The 16,586-nt window shown below is 43.1% G+C and overlaps 1 protein-coding gene across 4 annotated transcripts in view; it reads right to left on the reverse strand.

The window, feature by feature from the left end:
- Positions 1–4,576: 4,576 nt before the first annotated feature.
- The window catches only part of SGTA (small glutamine rich tetratricopeptide repeat co-chaperone alpha), a 90,076-nt gene continuing 78,066 nt past the window's right edge, over positions 4,577–16,586 (reverse strand). For all 4 annotated transcript variants that reach the window (XM_073685669.1, XM_073685677.1, XM_073685687.1 and 1 more), the window contains exon 11: positions 4,577–5,372. In XM_073685669.1, the coding sequence (XP_073541770.1) occupies positions 5,258–5,372 (115 nt within the window). In that variant the 3' untranslated portion in view covers positions 4,577–5,257. The remainder of the gene's footprint in view (positions 5,373–16,586) is intronic.

Below are 16,586 nucleotides of genomic sequence, written 5' to 3' on the forward strand. Positions count from 1 at the left end.
ACGTGGGGTCCCGCTATTTTAACAGCTAGCAAAGGCTAGGCAGACAGCTGGGGGCTGATATTAATGGCCTAGGAAGGGGCCATGAATATTGGCCCCCTCCCAGACTACAAACTCCAGCCCTCAGCCGCCCCAGAAATGGCGCATCCGTAGGATGCGCCAATTCTGGCACTTAGCCTCCGCTCTGCCCATTGCCCTGTGGTGGTGGCAAGTGCGGTTATAGGGCTGGGGTTGATGTCAGCTTATAATGCCAGCTGACATCAAAAGCCCAGGTTAATAATGGAGAGGAGTCTGTAAGACGCCCCCATTACTAACCCCATAGTGAAAGTGAAAGGGGAAATAAAAACACCCATACCCAGAATTAAATATTTTATTTGAAATAAACACACAGACTCCTTTAATAGTTCTAAACTAAACCATACTTACCATTACGCCCATTCCTCTGAATCCATTGTCAACTGTAATAAAAATAAAATAACATCTAGATGGCAGGCTGCATTGTAGCTTGATGCGACTATCCTGAATGCCATCCTGCAGAGACACTGAGGAGCGCATGCTTGAACTCCTTAGTGACCCGATGCGACGGCATCAAGTTGAGCTGAGTTCATGTCATATGACCTCAGTTCACCTCAATGAGGTCAGCATGAGCGTGGGAAAATTCTCATTCTCGCAGTACTGGCAAATGACGTCAGCACGTGCACGGTGAGAATTTTCCCACACTCAATGAGGTGAACTGAGTTTATATGACATGAACTCCGCTCAATTTGATGCCGTCACATCGAGTCACTAAGGAGCACAAGCATGCGCTCCTCGGTCTCTCTGCAGGATGGCATGCTGGATAGTCGCATCAAGCTACATTGCAGCCTGCCATCTAGATGTAGCAGAGCTCGACCCGTCGCGGGACACATGGATTATGGTCTTCAAGTCGGAAAGGTTTGGATGAGGTTGGTTTATTATTTTATTTTTATATTACAGGTGACAATGGATTCAGAGGAATGGGCGTAATGGTAAGTAGGGTTTAATTTCGAACTATTAAAGGAGCCAGTGTGTTTAATTCAAATAAAACATTTCATTCTGGGTGTGGGTGTTTTATTTCACATTTCACTATGGGATTAGTAATGGGGGCATCTTATAGAAGCCTCTCCATTACTAACCTGGGCTTGATGTCAGCTGGCATTATAAGCCGACATCAACCCCAGCCCTATAACCCCACTTGCCACCACCACAGGGCAATGGGCAGAGAGGAGGCTAAGTGCCAGTAGTGGTGCATCCTATGGATGCACCATTTCTGGGGTGGCGGAGGGCTGGTGTTTGTAGTCTGGGAGGGGGCTAATATTCATGGCCCCTTGCCAGGCTATTAATATCAGCCCCCAGTTGTCTGCCTAGCCTTTGCTAGCTGTTAAAATAGGGGGACGCCACATCAATTTTTTTGGGGGTCCCCCATTTTAAGCCAGTAAAGGCCAGTATACAGCTGGGGGCTGATATTAGTAGCCTGGGAAGCTCCATGGGTATTACCCCCTTCCCAGGCTTCAAACATCTGCACCAGATGTCTGCTTAGCCTCTGCTAGAGAATAAAATTACGAGGGACCCCACCCCATTTTTTAAAATAAATTCTTTAATTGAACAATAAATGACATGTACAGTAAGCAACACATGCAAAACACAATATATATATCACGCACATAGATGCGCATTATATATACACACACATTATATATACACATATACATATATACACACACATATACACATATACATATTTACACTGCTCAAAAAAATAAAGGGAACACTCAAATAACACATCCTAGATCTGAATGAATGAAATATTCTCATTGAATACTTTGTTCTGTACAAAGTTGAGTGTGCTGACAACAAAATCACACAAAAATCATCAATGGAAATCACATTTATTAACCAATGGAGGCCTGGATTTGGAGTCACCCTCAAAATTAAAGTGGAAAAACACACTACAGGCTGATCCAACTTTGATGTAATGTCCTTAAAACAAGTCAAAATGAGGCTCAGTATTGTGTGTGGCCTCCAAGTGCCTTTATGACCTTCCTACAATGCCTGGGCATGCTCCTGATGAGGTTGCGGATGGTATCCTGTGGGATCTCCTCCCAGACCTGGACTAAAGCATCCGCCAACTCCTGGACAGTCTGTGGTGCAACGCGACGTTGACGGATGGAGCGAGACATGATGTCCCAGATGTGCTCAATCGGATTCAGGTCTGGGGAACGGGCGGGCCAGTCCATAGCTTCAATGTCTTCATCTTGCAGGAACTGCTGACACACTCCAGCCACATGAGGTCTGGCATTGTCCTGCATTAGGAGGAACCCAGGGCCAACTGCACCAGCATACGGTCTCACAAGGGGTCTGAGGATCTCATCTCGGTACCTAATGGCAGTCAGGCTACCTCTGGCGAACACATGGAGGGCTCTGCGCCCTCCAAAGAAATGCCACCCCACACCATTACTGACCCACTGCCAAACCGGTCATGCTGAAGGATGTTGCAGGCAGCAGATCACTCTCCGTGGAGTCTCCAGACTCCGTCACGTCTGTCACATGTGCTCAGTGTCAACCTGCTTTTATCTGTGAAGAGCACAGGGCGCCAGTGGCGACTTTGCCAATCCTGGTGTTCTGTGGCAAATGCCAAGCGTCCTGCACGGTGTTAGGCAGTCAGCACAACGCCCATCTGTGGACGTCGGGCCCTCATACCACCCTCATGGAGTCGGTTTCTAACCGTTTGTTCAGGCACATGCACATTTGTGGCCTGCTGGAGGTCATTTTGCAGGGATCTGGCAGTGCTCCTCCTGTTCCTCCATGCACAAAGGCGGAGGTAGCGGTCCTGCTGCTGGGTTGTTGCCCTCATACGGCCCCCTCCTGGTGTACTGGCCTGTCTCCTGTTAGCGCCTCCAGCCTCTGGACACTACGCTGACAGGTTTGCTGTGTCTTCTTGCCACAGCTCGCATTGATGCGCCATCCTGGATGAGCTGCACTACCTGAGCAACTTCTGTGGGTTGTAGAGCCCGCCTCATGCTACCACGAGTGTGAAAGCACAACCAACATTCAAAAGTGACCAAAACATCAGCCAGAAAGCATTGGTACTGAGATGTGGTCTGTGGTCCCCACCTGCAGAACCACTACTTTATTGAGTGTGTCTTGATAATTGCCAATAATTTCCATCTATTGTCTATTCCATTTGCACAACAGCATGTGAAATTGATTGTCAATCAGTGTTGTTTCCTAAGTGGACAGTTTGATTTCACAGAAGTTTGATTTACTTGAAGTTATATTCTGTTTAAGTGTTCCCTTTAATTTTTTGAGCAATGTATATATGTAGTGAATAATACTGCCATAGAAAACTATGTGCAAATGACCTAGACAATTCCCCTATGTAAAAATACAGATTGCATACGGAGTCTAAATGAGAAAATTGCATAACACTGGCTTGAAAAATCGCATGACACTCGTCCGTTTTTTCGGTCCAGATATCGGAACATTTTTTTTCTCACATATGGGTATGAACCCATAAAATGACACTGGTCAGAATTGAAAAATTTGGCCTGGTAGGAAGGTGAAAACAGGCTTGGGAGTGAAGGGGTTAAAGGAAATCTGTCACCAGGTTTTTGCTATGTAATCTAAGAGCAACGTGATGTAGAGGCAGAGAACCTGATTCCAGCGATGTGTCACCTAGTAAGCTGTGTTTTGCAGTTTCAAAACAGTGTTTTATCAGCAGGAGCTATTTCCTACAGGACAAGCTGTCCTCATGCCTACTTGTCCAATAACCCCCCTGTTACTGACTGGCAGCTGTGTACAATGTATATTGACAGAAAACTGCTTATTAGTGGTGTGAGTGGGGTTATACACAGCTCGGCAGTCTCACCTCTGTAGCACAGAGGTACAACTGCTGTACCCAATAAACTAAGTGATACATTGCTGAAATAAGGATCTTTTTCTCTACACCATGCTGCTGTCAGATTACACTGTAAAAACTTGCGGTCTAGTTTAGAAAATATAATTTCAAATGTCCTGTTAAAAAGTTATGAGTATATAGAGCGTGGTGGGGGACCCAATTCAGAATCCTCATCATTTAGCCAGAGTGAAGAACAGCTAATGCTTTCCAGCCATTTTATAGCAAATTACTAGGGGTCTAGCTGCAGGTTGCCCTATTTTCATCTTATTGCCAGCGGACCCCTAAGAACAAGGGATTGCTCAAAGAGAATAAACCCTTTACATCAAATTACAAGTCATCTCCATCATACTATATTAATATACAATGGAGTACAATGGAGTATGATCATACTGTAGTAAGGGAAGTCTGTCAGAGACCCGCATAACAAACAGATACAGACATGTAGATGATTTATCACGCACTTAGAACATTACACCTTTATTACCCTTTTCCTTTTACTATTAGAACTAACGTAATAAAATCACACATTGAAAACATACTGGGACACAAATGCCATGTTTAGCTAGTGGAACTCTACCTGCTCTCAGGAAGTAAAATGCAAGCTTGTGAAAAATACATTTCAACTATGTCCGCTACAACAAGTTATTGATAAAAAACATTAGATTTATGTCAATTCTTCACTCAGTCTTTATTAAAATGCATTATGCACGGAGACCACTTGGCTGTCAATTTTTTTTTTTTTTTTTTTTTTTTACAATTTTCCACACTAAAACAATTACGAGAAGCTTCAAGTTCTGTAAATTCCAGACAGAGCTTCAGACAGTAAAGAGTGTTCGAAGACCATGAAGCCCGGATTTTTCTGCATTTGTATTGTGCAAATCATTCTAGGATGACAAACAGAAACTCAATTTCTGTTAGGAACCACAAACTCCAAATCCAGAAGTTTCACTTTTTACTAGCAATTTCTGTGCTCCTGGAACAGAATATGGGTCATATCAAACAGTCAGTAAATTACAAATGGTTAAGTGGCAACAACCAACACCACGACCCCTCTTTATATAAATTATAAACAGAGAAAGAAGGGAAACACCAATATACTTTACCCTTCAAGAGCAACAAACAGCCCAAATGTTCATACTAGGTCAGCCCTTTGTGCTACATTGTGGCAAGTTATACTTATTAGATCCTTCTGGAGAAGGTGGTGATGTACATAGTAAAAGTACAGCAATAGCCACTGTTTGCACAAATGTAAAAAAGGAAGACGGGCCGTGGTGTGGTCACTTGGTACTTCTGGATCATATGTTCTTGAAATATTTATAATTGCTCCTCATAAGATGGTTCAGATCATTGATGCTGATCTTCATTGCTTGCACTTGGAGTTCGGCTTCTGATCTGACTGCGCAATTGTTCTATTAGTTCTGGGTTTTGTTGCTGCATTTGTTGAGCAAACTGTTGTCCTCTAAAAAGAAAAAAAAAGAAATAAAATTATGTTCCCACAAGCCATTAAAATTATGTAATATCCCACTAGTGTTCAGCTGATCGCCATGAATTAGTGCAGAAAAAAAATCCCAGCTAGCAACTGTTCAAATATACAGCTGGTTACAGATTTCTCTTGCAGCAAAATTACGTTGCATACACAGGTCTACAAAATTGTTTCTTCTTTTCAGGTGCCAAGGTATTTTGCATGGATTTAGGGTGTTTTGAGGGTTCTGAATGTAAAAATCCATTACTTTTGCTGAATTGGTTCTAGTTTTTGAGAATAATTCATCTATGAAAATATTGCATTCCCCTAATGCGACTTGTGTGTGATAACAAATGAAATAGCTTTTGGTCTTTGTGTCTGTCCTTTTACCATTTAACAGTGTCTTAGGAATTAAACATCCCATATTTTGTATTTCAGTTTGGAGGCTTACAATCCTATAAAACACTTTTTAAAGCCAGAATTCTACTGCAGTTAATTGACTATTAAATATCTCAGAAACTAGAGCCAATCTGGCAAAAGTGAAGTGACATTCTTAATCAGAACCATAAACTTAATATAAAACCATTCAGACATTGTTGGCACCAAATACACTGTATACCAGGGTTATATTCAAATGAATGGGTAACCATGTAATAGATGGGTGCGGACCCCTACTTTGGATAAAGTGAACCTGTCAGCTGATACATGCTGCCAAATCCATGGGCATGCATCAGGCACTGGCTGTATAAACTAAGCCAGGTATGTTTAATAGTGATGAGCGAGTATGTTTTGTTAACCCTTTAGCAGAGTATGCTCGGCCGAGCACAGAGTATTATAGCTGCTCGGTGTTATGTTTGAATCGCTCCCGTGTGCATAATTTGCGATGGTTTAACAGCCTTATTACATGTGAGGAATGTGTAAGAAGCAGACATTCCTCACATGTATCAAAGCTGTCAAAAAGTCGCAAATCATGCACACGGGAGTGATTCAAACATATCACCGAGAACGCTATAAATACTCGGTGCTCGGCCGAGTATACTCAGCGAAAGGGTTAACAAAACATACTCGCTCATCACTAATGTTTAACTCTGAAACCCTGTGGTTCAGAGGAAAACATGTTTTAAAGACTGCCAGAGACAGAGCCACATGGGAGACGCGTCGGACAGGCAGGTTGTCGGTGGCTTCTCCCTGCCTGCTGCGCCTTGGATTGACAGGTCTCTGCCTATGTGCGCGTATTCACTTTTTAAGCATGTTCTTCTCTAGAGGGTGTAGGTGGAGGATCGGATATAGGCTCTGGATGACCTCACAGCAGGGATGCCTAATACTATAGGAGACCTCACTCGGAGATGAGAGCTTTGGCGTCAAAAGGCAGATGACTTGGAGAATCGACTACACAAAACACTCTGCATTACGGGATTTCCTAAAAGAGCAGAGGCACAGCGCCCTGATGAATTTGTTGACAAAATGGCTCAAGGAATTATTTCCTGACGCACTCTTTTTCTTGTTCTTTGTTATGGAATGTGATCATAGGGTGCCCACTAAACCCTCAGCTCCACTCTTGGCCAGACTCCTAAATTGCTGGGACCGAGAGACAGCACTTGGCATGGTTACACGTAAAAGAAATCTGGTTAGACAATGCCATAGTTTCATTCTTCCTGCACTTTTCCACTGAATTGCAGAAGCAGAGAGCCACATTCATCAACATCAAACGTCGCCTGCGTGATCTCCAGATACCATATTCCATGCTATACCTGGCTCGGCTACGAGTGGTCGATGGAGAACGGGCCCAGTTCTTTACCACTCTTACCGTCCTAATGAGTGGCCAACCAAGAGACGGAACTTGAAGCACTAGAATCCAACAAAGATAAGTACATCTACTGTTTTCTATGTTGATTTTTTTTTAAAGTAATTCCAATGGATTACCTGGATTCAAGTTCTCCCCAACCGATTTACTCTAAGAAGAATGTAGTTTACGCCCAATACTTTCTGGCAAGATATGTTGTCCGTGTTGTGATAGCTTTGATGCAACCTTTGTTACCTGATGACTCAATTTGTGAGTTTAGGTTCAACTACTTTGTACTATGGCTCCAGGTAGCTTGACATGTTTCATTTTCTATACAGTCACAGCCGAAAGTGTTGGCAACATTGAAATTGTTCCAGAAAATGAAGTATTTCTCCGGGAAAATTATTGCAATTACACATGTTTTGTTATACACGTTTATTTCCTTTGTGTGAATTGGAACACCACAAAAAATATAGAATGATAAAAAGGCAAATTGGACATTTCACACAAAAACCCAAAAATGGGCCGGACAAAATTGTTGGCACCCTCAACTTAATAATTTGTTGCACACCCTTTGGAATAAATAACTGGAATCACTCACTTCCTATAGTCATCAAAAACCTTCTTATATCTCTCAATTGGAATTTTGGACCACTTTTCTTTTGCAAAATGCTCTATGTCCCTCATAATTGAAGGGTGGCTTCTACCAACAGCAATTTTAAGATCTCTCCACAGGTGTTCTATGGGATTTAGATGGGACTTCTTGCTGGCCACTTCAGAACTCTCCAGTGCTTTGTTTCCATCCATTTCTGGGTGCTTCTTGAAGTATATTTGGGGTCCTTGTCCTGCTGGAAGACCCATGACCTAGGACGCAAACCCAGTTTTCTGTCACTGTGCACTATATAGTGACACAAAATCCTTTGGTAATCTTCAGATCTCATGATGCCTTGCATCCAAGGAATCCAGTGGCAGAGTCTGCAAAACATCTTTGAACCTCCACCATATTTGACTGTAGGTACGGTGTTCTTTTCTTTGTAGGCCTCATTTCATCTTCGGTAAACAGTAGGAAGTGCTTAACTAAAAAGCTCTATCTTGATCTCATCTGTCCACAAGACTCTTACCCAGAAAGATTTTGGCTTACCCACGTACATTTTGGCAAACTGCAGTTTAGTTATTGTGTGTGTCTGTCAGCAGTGGGGTCCTCCTTGGTCTCTTGCCATATAATTTAATTCAAATGTCGATGGATAGTTTGCGCTGACACTGATGCACCTTTAGCCTGCAGGACAGCTTGAATTTCTTGATTGGGCCAGCTTAGCCACCATCCGGACTACCTGCGTTGCAACCCTTTATCAATTTTTCGCTGCCGTCCACGTCCAGCGAAATTAGCTACAGTGCCATGGGTTGTTAACTTCTTGATTATGTTGTGCACTGTGGACAAAGGAACATTAAGATCTCTTTAGATGGGCTTGTAACCTTGAGATAGTTGATATTTTTGAACAATTTTGGTTTTCGAGTCTTCAGACAGTTCTCTTCTCTTTGTTCTCCATGGCACACACAGACACACAATACAAAGATTGAGTTAACTTCTCCCCTATTTATCTTGTTTCTGTTGTGATTTTCATATTGCCCACAACTGTTACTTGCCACAGGTGAGTTTGAACAAACAGAGGCTTGAATCAAAGTTGTTAACCCACAATTTTGTAAAGGTGCCAGCAATTTTGTCTGCCTATTGGCCTTTTTTCTCAGTTTTTTTTTGTGTTGCTCCAATATACACATTTATTTCCTTTGTGTGTAAGAACACACACGTAATTGCAATAATTTTCGGGAAAAAATACTTAATTCTCCAAAACAATTTCAAGGGTGCCAACCCGACTGTCTTTTACATTGATGACTGTTCTGCATGCAGTAGGTTTTAAATTATTGCCTATTACTATAGTGAAATGGTTTAACATTCTGTACATGGGCCATGTGGGTTCCTGGCCTTCCTTTAAAAGGATGCACATCGTGCTGTATTCCCTTAAGTTGATTAATAACGGCTAAGAAATGTTTTTTATCGTGGAATACAAGAGGCTTGGAATCACCCAGGAAGAGGGTTCAAGTCTTTTCTTTCCTTTGTAAATATAACCCCCAGGTGGTGTACCTCCAGGAAAACCCACCTCAACCCAAGCACAATTAGTCTCTTGCTGAAGCCCTGAGTTCAGGGGTCCTTACACTCCAATCACACATCATACTCTAGGGGAGTTTCAGTGCTTGTGCAGAAATCCCTTATTTGGGAGGTAATACAGCACAGACCAAAAGTTTGGACACACCTTTTCATTTTAAGATTTTTCTGCATTTTCATGACTATGAAAATTGTACATTCACACTGAAGGCATCAAAACTATGAATTAACACATGTGGAATTATATACTTAACAAAAAAGTGTGAAACAACTGAAAATATGTCTTATATTCTAGGTTCTTCAAAGTAGCCACCTTTTGCTTTGATGACTGCTTTGCACACTCCTGGCATTCTCTTGATGAGCTTCAAGAGGTAGTCACCAGAAATGGTTTTCATTTCACAGGTGTGCCCTGTCAGGTTTAATAAGTGGGATTTCTTGCCTTATAAATGGGGTTGGGACCATCAGTTGTGTTGTGCAGAAGTCTGGTGGATACACAACTGATAGTCCTACTGAATAGACTGTTAGAATTTGTATTATGGCAAGAAAAAAGCAGCTAAGTAAAGAAAAACGAGTGGCCATCATTACTTTAAGAAATGAAGGTCAGTCAGTGCGAAAAATTGGGCAAACTTTGAAAGTGTCCCCAAGTGCAGTTGCAAAAACCATCAAGCGCTACAAAGAAACTGGCTCACATGAGGACCGCCCCAGGAAAGGAAGACCAAGAGTCACCTCTGCTTCGGAGGATAAGTTTATCCGAGTCACCAGCCTCAGAAATCACAGGTTAACAGCAGCTCAGATTAGAGACCAGGTCAATGCCACACAGAGTTCTAGCAGAAGACATCTCTACAACAACTGTTAAGAGGAGACTTTGTGCAGCAGGCCTTCATGGTAAAATAGCTGCTAGGAAACCACTGCTAAGGACAGGCAACAAGCAGAAGAGACTTGTTTGGGCTAAAGAACACGAGGAATGGACATTAGACCAGTGGAAATCTGTGCTTTGGTCTGATGAGTCCAAATTTGAGATCTTTGGTTCCAACCACCATGTCTTTGTGCGACGCAGAAAAGGTGAACGGATGGACTCTACATGCCTGGTTCCCACCGTGAAGCATGGAGGAGGAGGTTTGATGGTGTGGGGGTGCTTTGCTGGTGACACTGTTGGGGATTTATTCAAAATTGAAGGCATACTGAACCAGCATGGCTACCATAGCATCTTGCAGCTGCATGCTATTCCATCCGGTTTGCGCTTAGTTGGACCATCATTTATTTTTCAACAGGATAATGACCCCAAACACACCTTCAGGCTGTGTAAGGGCTATTTGACCAAGAAGGAGAGTGATGGGATGCTACGCCAGATGACCTGGCCTCCACAGTCACCAGACCTGAACCCTATCGAGATGGTTTGGGGTGAGCTGGACCGCAGAGTGAAGGCAAAAGGGCCAACAAGTGCTAAGCATCTCTGGGAACTCCTTCAAGATTGTTGGAAGACCATTTCCAGTGACTACCTCTTGAAGCTCATCAAGAGAATGCCAAGAGTGTGCAAAGCAGTCATCAAAGCAAAAGGTGGCTACTTTGAAGAACCTAGAATATAAGACATATTTTCAGTTGTTTCACACTTTTTTGTTAAGTATATAATTCCACATGTGCTAATTCATAGTTTTGATACCTTCAGTGTGAATGTACAATTTTCAAAGTCATGAAAATACAGAAAAATCTTTAAATGAGAAGGTGTGTCCAAACTTTTGGTCTGTACTGTAAATTCATGGTCTGACACCAAAAGGTGCTATATTTTTTATGGCCCTTGTTATCCTAGCTATATGCAATCCCCCTCTTGCTAATCTAGAAGTCTTAAAAGAGGTTGCTATATTCACAGTGACATATCCCTCTGCTTCAAAGTTCTGTTTAGGGGAATTTAATTTGTTAATAGATCCTCAAGCCTCAAGAAGATAAATACTTGATTAACATTAAGTGAGATGGTGCTCAGGGGCCTCCCACGTTTATGGGCGATTTGGGGTGGCTGGGCCTCTGGAGGGTGAGTAATAGTGATTCTAGAGTTTTCTCTTGTCATACTCACCTTGGAAACTGTTTGTCCATAATTGACTGTTAGGAAGTGTGTCACACCTAGAATATCTACTTGGGGCATTTCAGATAATTCCCCATTATTACTGGAGCGGACCTCTCCCTTATCTGAGATGTGTAATAAATATAGGATACATCCCTTTTGGTTGTCCCTACTTCGGAAAAATTATAAAAGTAATTGACTAAATTCAAGTGTTCTGGGAAACCCATACAGGGGAGGGAGCAATTACAGTGACCTGGGAGGCTTTCAAAGCCTATATGAGATCTCCTATATTAAAAAAATCCTCCTCTCGGAAGGAGGAATAGTTAGCTGCACAATGTAGGTCACTTGAGGCCGATTTTATGGCTGACCCCTCTGACAAAAATAAACTCAGCTGGATTCAGACTGGTAGACAATATCTGCAACTATTAAAAGACAAAGCAGATAGACATTATTCTTTATCAGACAGTCCTTTTTTGAGCTTTGCAATCAGACTTGGCGTCTGCTAGCCCCTATAGTTAACCGTAATACTGCCTCTCCTCCAGTCCTTTTGGTTAATGATCTTGGGGCATGTGCAATTCTCGGGAGATTCTGTCTTTGTTTTTTTACTTCAACTAGGACCTGAACTTTAATTGGGCTAATTACCTGGAGGAGACTCTACAAGAATATCTATATGGTATAAATCTCACAATCCTTGGAGAGTCCTGTGGTCTTAGAGACCCCCATCACTGAATAAGATAATGGAAGCAGCCAGAAACATGGCAAGGGGGAAGTCTCTGTGGGTAGATAGATGGACTCCCTCTGGAAGTCTAAGATATTTAGACCAACTGGCCCCTCATCTTCTTAAACTATGTAATTCCTCACTGGAACAATGCTTTCTACCCGAATCTTTCTATGATGCCAATATCCTGGTAATACTAAAACCGGATAAGCCTCACAAACATCGTGCATCTTATAGACTCATATCCTTAATAAATTTAGATTAGAAAATATTGCCCAAAATGTGAATAGACAAAGTAATTCCCAAAATAATTCACCCAGACCAGTGTGAATTTATTCCAGGTCGATCAACATCGGATAACATAAGGAGAGCGCAGGTAATTGCAAAGTTGGGTTGGAAATGACAGGAAGATTGGGCCTTGGTATCTCTGGATGCTGCTAAGGCATTTTATTCGGTCGAGTGGGTCTACCCTGAGAAGGTTCTTCAGTGATTTGGTTTTAGACCAGGCTTCAGAAGATGGATTGTATTGATCTCCAAAAGTCAACATCCTGATTAATGGTTGTATATCCTTGTTGATTCCCTTGGGGAGAGGGACCATAAAGGAGTGCCCTCTGTCACCTCATTTGTATGCTATTGCCATGGAACCACTAGCTGTCGGGATCCGTCAAGCTGCATGGTGTATCAAGGAATTAAAGTGGGTTCCCCTGAAGACTGCTTGAGGTTATATGCAGATGATTTAATCCTGTTTATGGCTAGTCCAAGAGTTACACTGACTTTGGTAATGGATCTGATTGATGAATTCAGACAGTTTTCTGCTCTAAAAATAAACTGGCAGAAATCCATGTTGTTACCTCTAAACACTATGGGATGGAAAGTAGGGGAAGAATTCTGCATGCTACAAATAGTATCCTACTTTAAATATCTAGGTATACATATAGCAATGAATCATACACAAATCCATCTAATATATATAATCGTCTGTCTGTCTGTCCAGGAAATCCTGCGTCGCTGATTGGTTCGGCCGCGGCCAATCAGCGACGCGGGATTTCAGAAAAAGATAGCAGCCGTTAGCGGCTCATCTGCAGGACGGAGGTCAGCGGCGATGAAGCCGGGAGATGAGCGGCGCTAGCCGCTCATCTCCCGGCGGTTGGCAGCACAAGTACCCCGACGGATGGTGCCGCTGACCTCCATGCGGCTACCGTCGGGAGATCAGCGGCTTGGCCCGCTGATCTCCCGACGGCAAATGTGAAGGGAGGACCGGGGACCAGCGCCGCCGGTCGGGAAACTTCAGCTGCGAGCAGCCAACCATCTCCCGGCTCTTCGCAGCGGAAGTACCCGCACAGCAGCGCCACTGCCCGGTCCTCAGTAATACGATTCGCTGATTGGTCGCAGCCGGCGGCCACGACCAATCAGCGAGATAGGCGCCAAGTTTAAACACCGCTCTGCACAGAGGTCAGCGGCGATGCAGTCGGGAGATAAGTGGCGCTAGCCGCTCATCTCCCGGCTGCTAGCAGCATAAGTACCCCGACCTGCGGCGCCGATGACCCCCATGCGGCTACCGTCGGGAGATCAGCGGCTTGGGCTGCTGATTTCCCGACAGCAAGTGTGAAGGGAAGACCGGGAACCAGCGCCGCCGGTTGGGATACTTCGGCTGCGAGCAGCCGCCCATCTCCCGGCTGCTTGCAGCGGAAGTACCCGCACAGCAGCGCCGCTGCCCGGTCCTCACTAATACGGTTCGCTGATTGGTCGCCGGCCGCGACCAATCAGCGAGATTGGCGCCAAGTTTAAACACCGCTCTGCTGATTGCGCCTGGTCGGCCGCATACATGTTCTAGAATACCCGATGCGTTAGAATCGGGCCACCATCTAATGATTAAAATATATCCCTTATTTTGTCATACCTGAGGCAGAAAATAAGAATATGGGGTGCCCTCCCTTTGTCAGTAGCTGGTAGAATCAATGCCATTGTGTTCTGTGCCTCTGGACACCTAGGAGTGTGGGTGAGCTGGCCCTTTTCTATTAAAATTATAACCCTCCCTAAATTCCTATATATTCTGGGAAATTTAGAATACATAGTCAAACAAAAAGGTGTTTGCTTTGATGAAGTCCCATTTAGCATCCTTCAAATGGGGCTCAAACACACGAACTGAAACTGACCACTCTTCAGAAAACTAGGAGGAGGCAGGTGGTTTACTCCTGGGCTTTTTATATTAATTAGCTGGCCAACTCTGCTTTCTACAACACTGGATAGCAGATACTTATTTGCCCAATATGCACTAAATACTCAGTTCCCAGACATTACAAATTCTCTCATTTCCTCATAACTCTTTACTGGGATTCTAAGGAGCCAGTGACCCAAGGGATTGATCTCCTTTCTATATACCCAGTTATTAAGCAGGAAATGCTCCTCACTACCATGGTTGCTTGAGGCCAGATGAAGGACAATAATACCCTCCCTAATAGAGGAGGATTGGGATGAGGCCTTGACCTCCTTGCAATATGTTTCACCAGCAATTAATAACGAGCAAATCAAAAATGTATATAGTCTATCCATGCTACCTGACAACTAGCAGGTTATATAAAATGGGTAGATCCACCACTGCAGATTGCCATAGGTGTAGAGAAGAGGCAGCATATTTTACACATCTGATGTGGTATTGCCCCTCTATTTCAGACTTTTGGAAAGAGGTCATAGCTATCCTCATCGAGATCATACAATCCTCTGTACCTCTCTGCCTTAAGGTGTGTTTATTAGGAATCCTTGATAAGAAGACCTAGCCTAACTACCCCCATACTCTTCTCAGAGAAACTGTTTTTGGCTAGCAAGGCTATCTCTATGAGATGGATAGAAGACTTCCGCAAATTTCCCACTGGATCAATATGGAAAATACTGCAGTTTGCTATGAGTGGGTGGTATGTAAAAATAGACCCTGTCCTCAAAACTTTTATAAGGTATGGAAGCATTGGTGTGATTCCCCCTTGACTCACATTACTCCCATGGTATGTTAGGGGTAAGGCTAACTTTGCCAAACCATGAACAATGAGAAATGCTGCTTGTTCTATGATATCACCTTGTTATGTTGTATAACTTTCAATAAATTGAGTTTAAAAAGAAAAAAAAAAAAGTGTTTTTTTCCTGAATAGTCGTGGCTAGTGATGCGCGAGCATGCTCCTTACTCAAGATTTACAAGCATGCTCGGGTGTTTTCCGAGTATCTTTGGCGTGCTCGGGTGTTATGCTTGAGTCACTCCGTGCATATGATTTGCGACTGTTTAACAGCTTTAACACATGTGAGGAATGCCTGTTTCTTAGGCATTCCTCACATGTATCAAAGCTGTCAAACAGTCTCAAATCATGCGCAGGAGTGACTCAAACATAACACCCGAGCACGCTCGCCGAAAGGGTTAACAGAACATGCTCGCTCGTCACTAGTCGCAGTGTTTCAGAGTCAAACATACCTGGCTGAGTTCATATAGCCAGCGCTGGATACATGTTGCCAACCAATTGGGCAGCAGGTATTCACTGTCAGTTCACTTTAATAAGGTTGTTCAATTGGAACCTAAAGGAAACCTACTCCCCACTGATAGGAATAGCGGAGTGGAAACATGTCAGTACTATATAAATTAACAGACATAATTAACCAGTTCCGAACCAGGCATATTTTAAAGTTTTTTAGTAGATGTGGTTCATAACACCATAAAAAAAATTCTCACTCGGTTTAAGTAATTTTTGCATATTTTTTTGTCGTGATACATGGGGCTCCTTTTTTAGGCCATTGTCTTTTTTTTTTTTTTGCTGATATTGGGCGATATCAGTGGGAAAAAAAGGAATAAGTGTCTGTTTTTCTTTCTTTTTTTTTTTTTTTTTTATGACCACACAGGATTACTAAAATACATTTAAAAGTGTGTTCTCCACTCTAAGTTATTTTTATATATCAACACTTTAATTACGAGGGCAGGCCTAGTAAGAGCGATTCAGATTGAGCAGTTTTTTTTTTAATTTTTCTGTTTTTATTTATTTTACACATTGTGTATGGTCATAAAATGTGTGTGTGTTTGTGTTCAGACAGTTCATTATTTATATATAAAAATATAAAGTTATATATTTTACATATTATATACTCACCTGTCCGGAGATGTCCCCCGCTGTAATCCTCTGACGGCTGACGCCGGGGAGAATGAGCAGCTCCAGCGAGCAGCTCTGGAGCGGTGTCCCGTCACTCACTGAGTGCAGCTCCGGAGAAGCTCATTCTCCCTGGCATCAGCAGTCAGAGGATTACAGCAGAGGACATCTCCGGAGGAGTATATGGATTTTATTCTTATTTTTACACAGGAACACTGTGGGAGCAGACTACTACTACCTGATCGCAGCGCCGGCAGGGGACAATGATGAGGGCAGTGTTCAGCCCCCGGAGCTTGGGAACAGTGCTAACTGTAGTGCTGATTCCCAGGCGCCGGTATGTGTCACATGGATGACACACGGATGTCATCCGTG

This window comes from Phyllobates terribilis, unplaced genomic scaffold, assembly GCF_046119375.1.
Source record: "Phyllobates terribilis strain yellow unplaced genomic scaffold, ASM4611937v1 Scaffold_1__5_contigs__length_1240528914, whole genome shotgun sequence".
NCBI lineage: Eukaryota > Metazoa > Chordata > Amphibia > Anura > Dendrobatidae > Phyllobates > Phyllobates terribilis.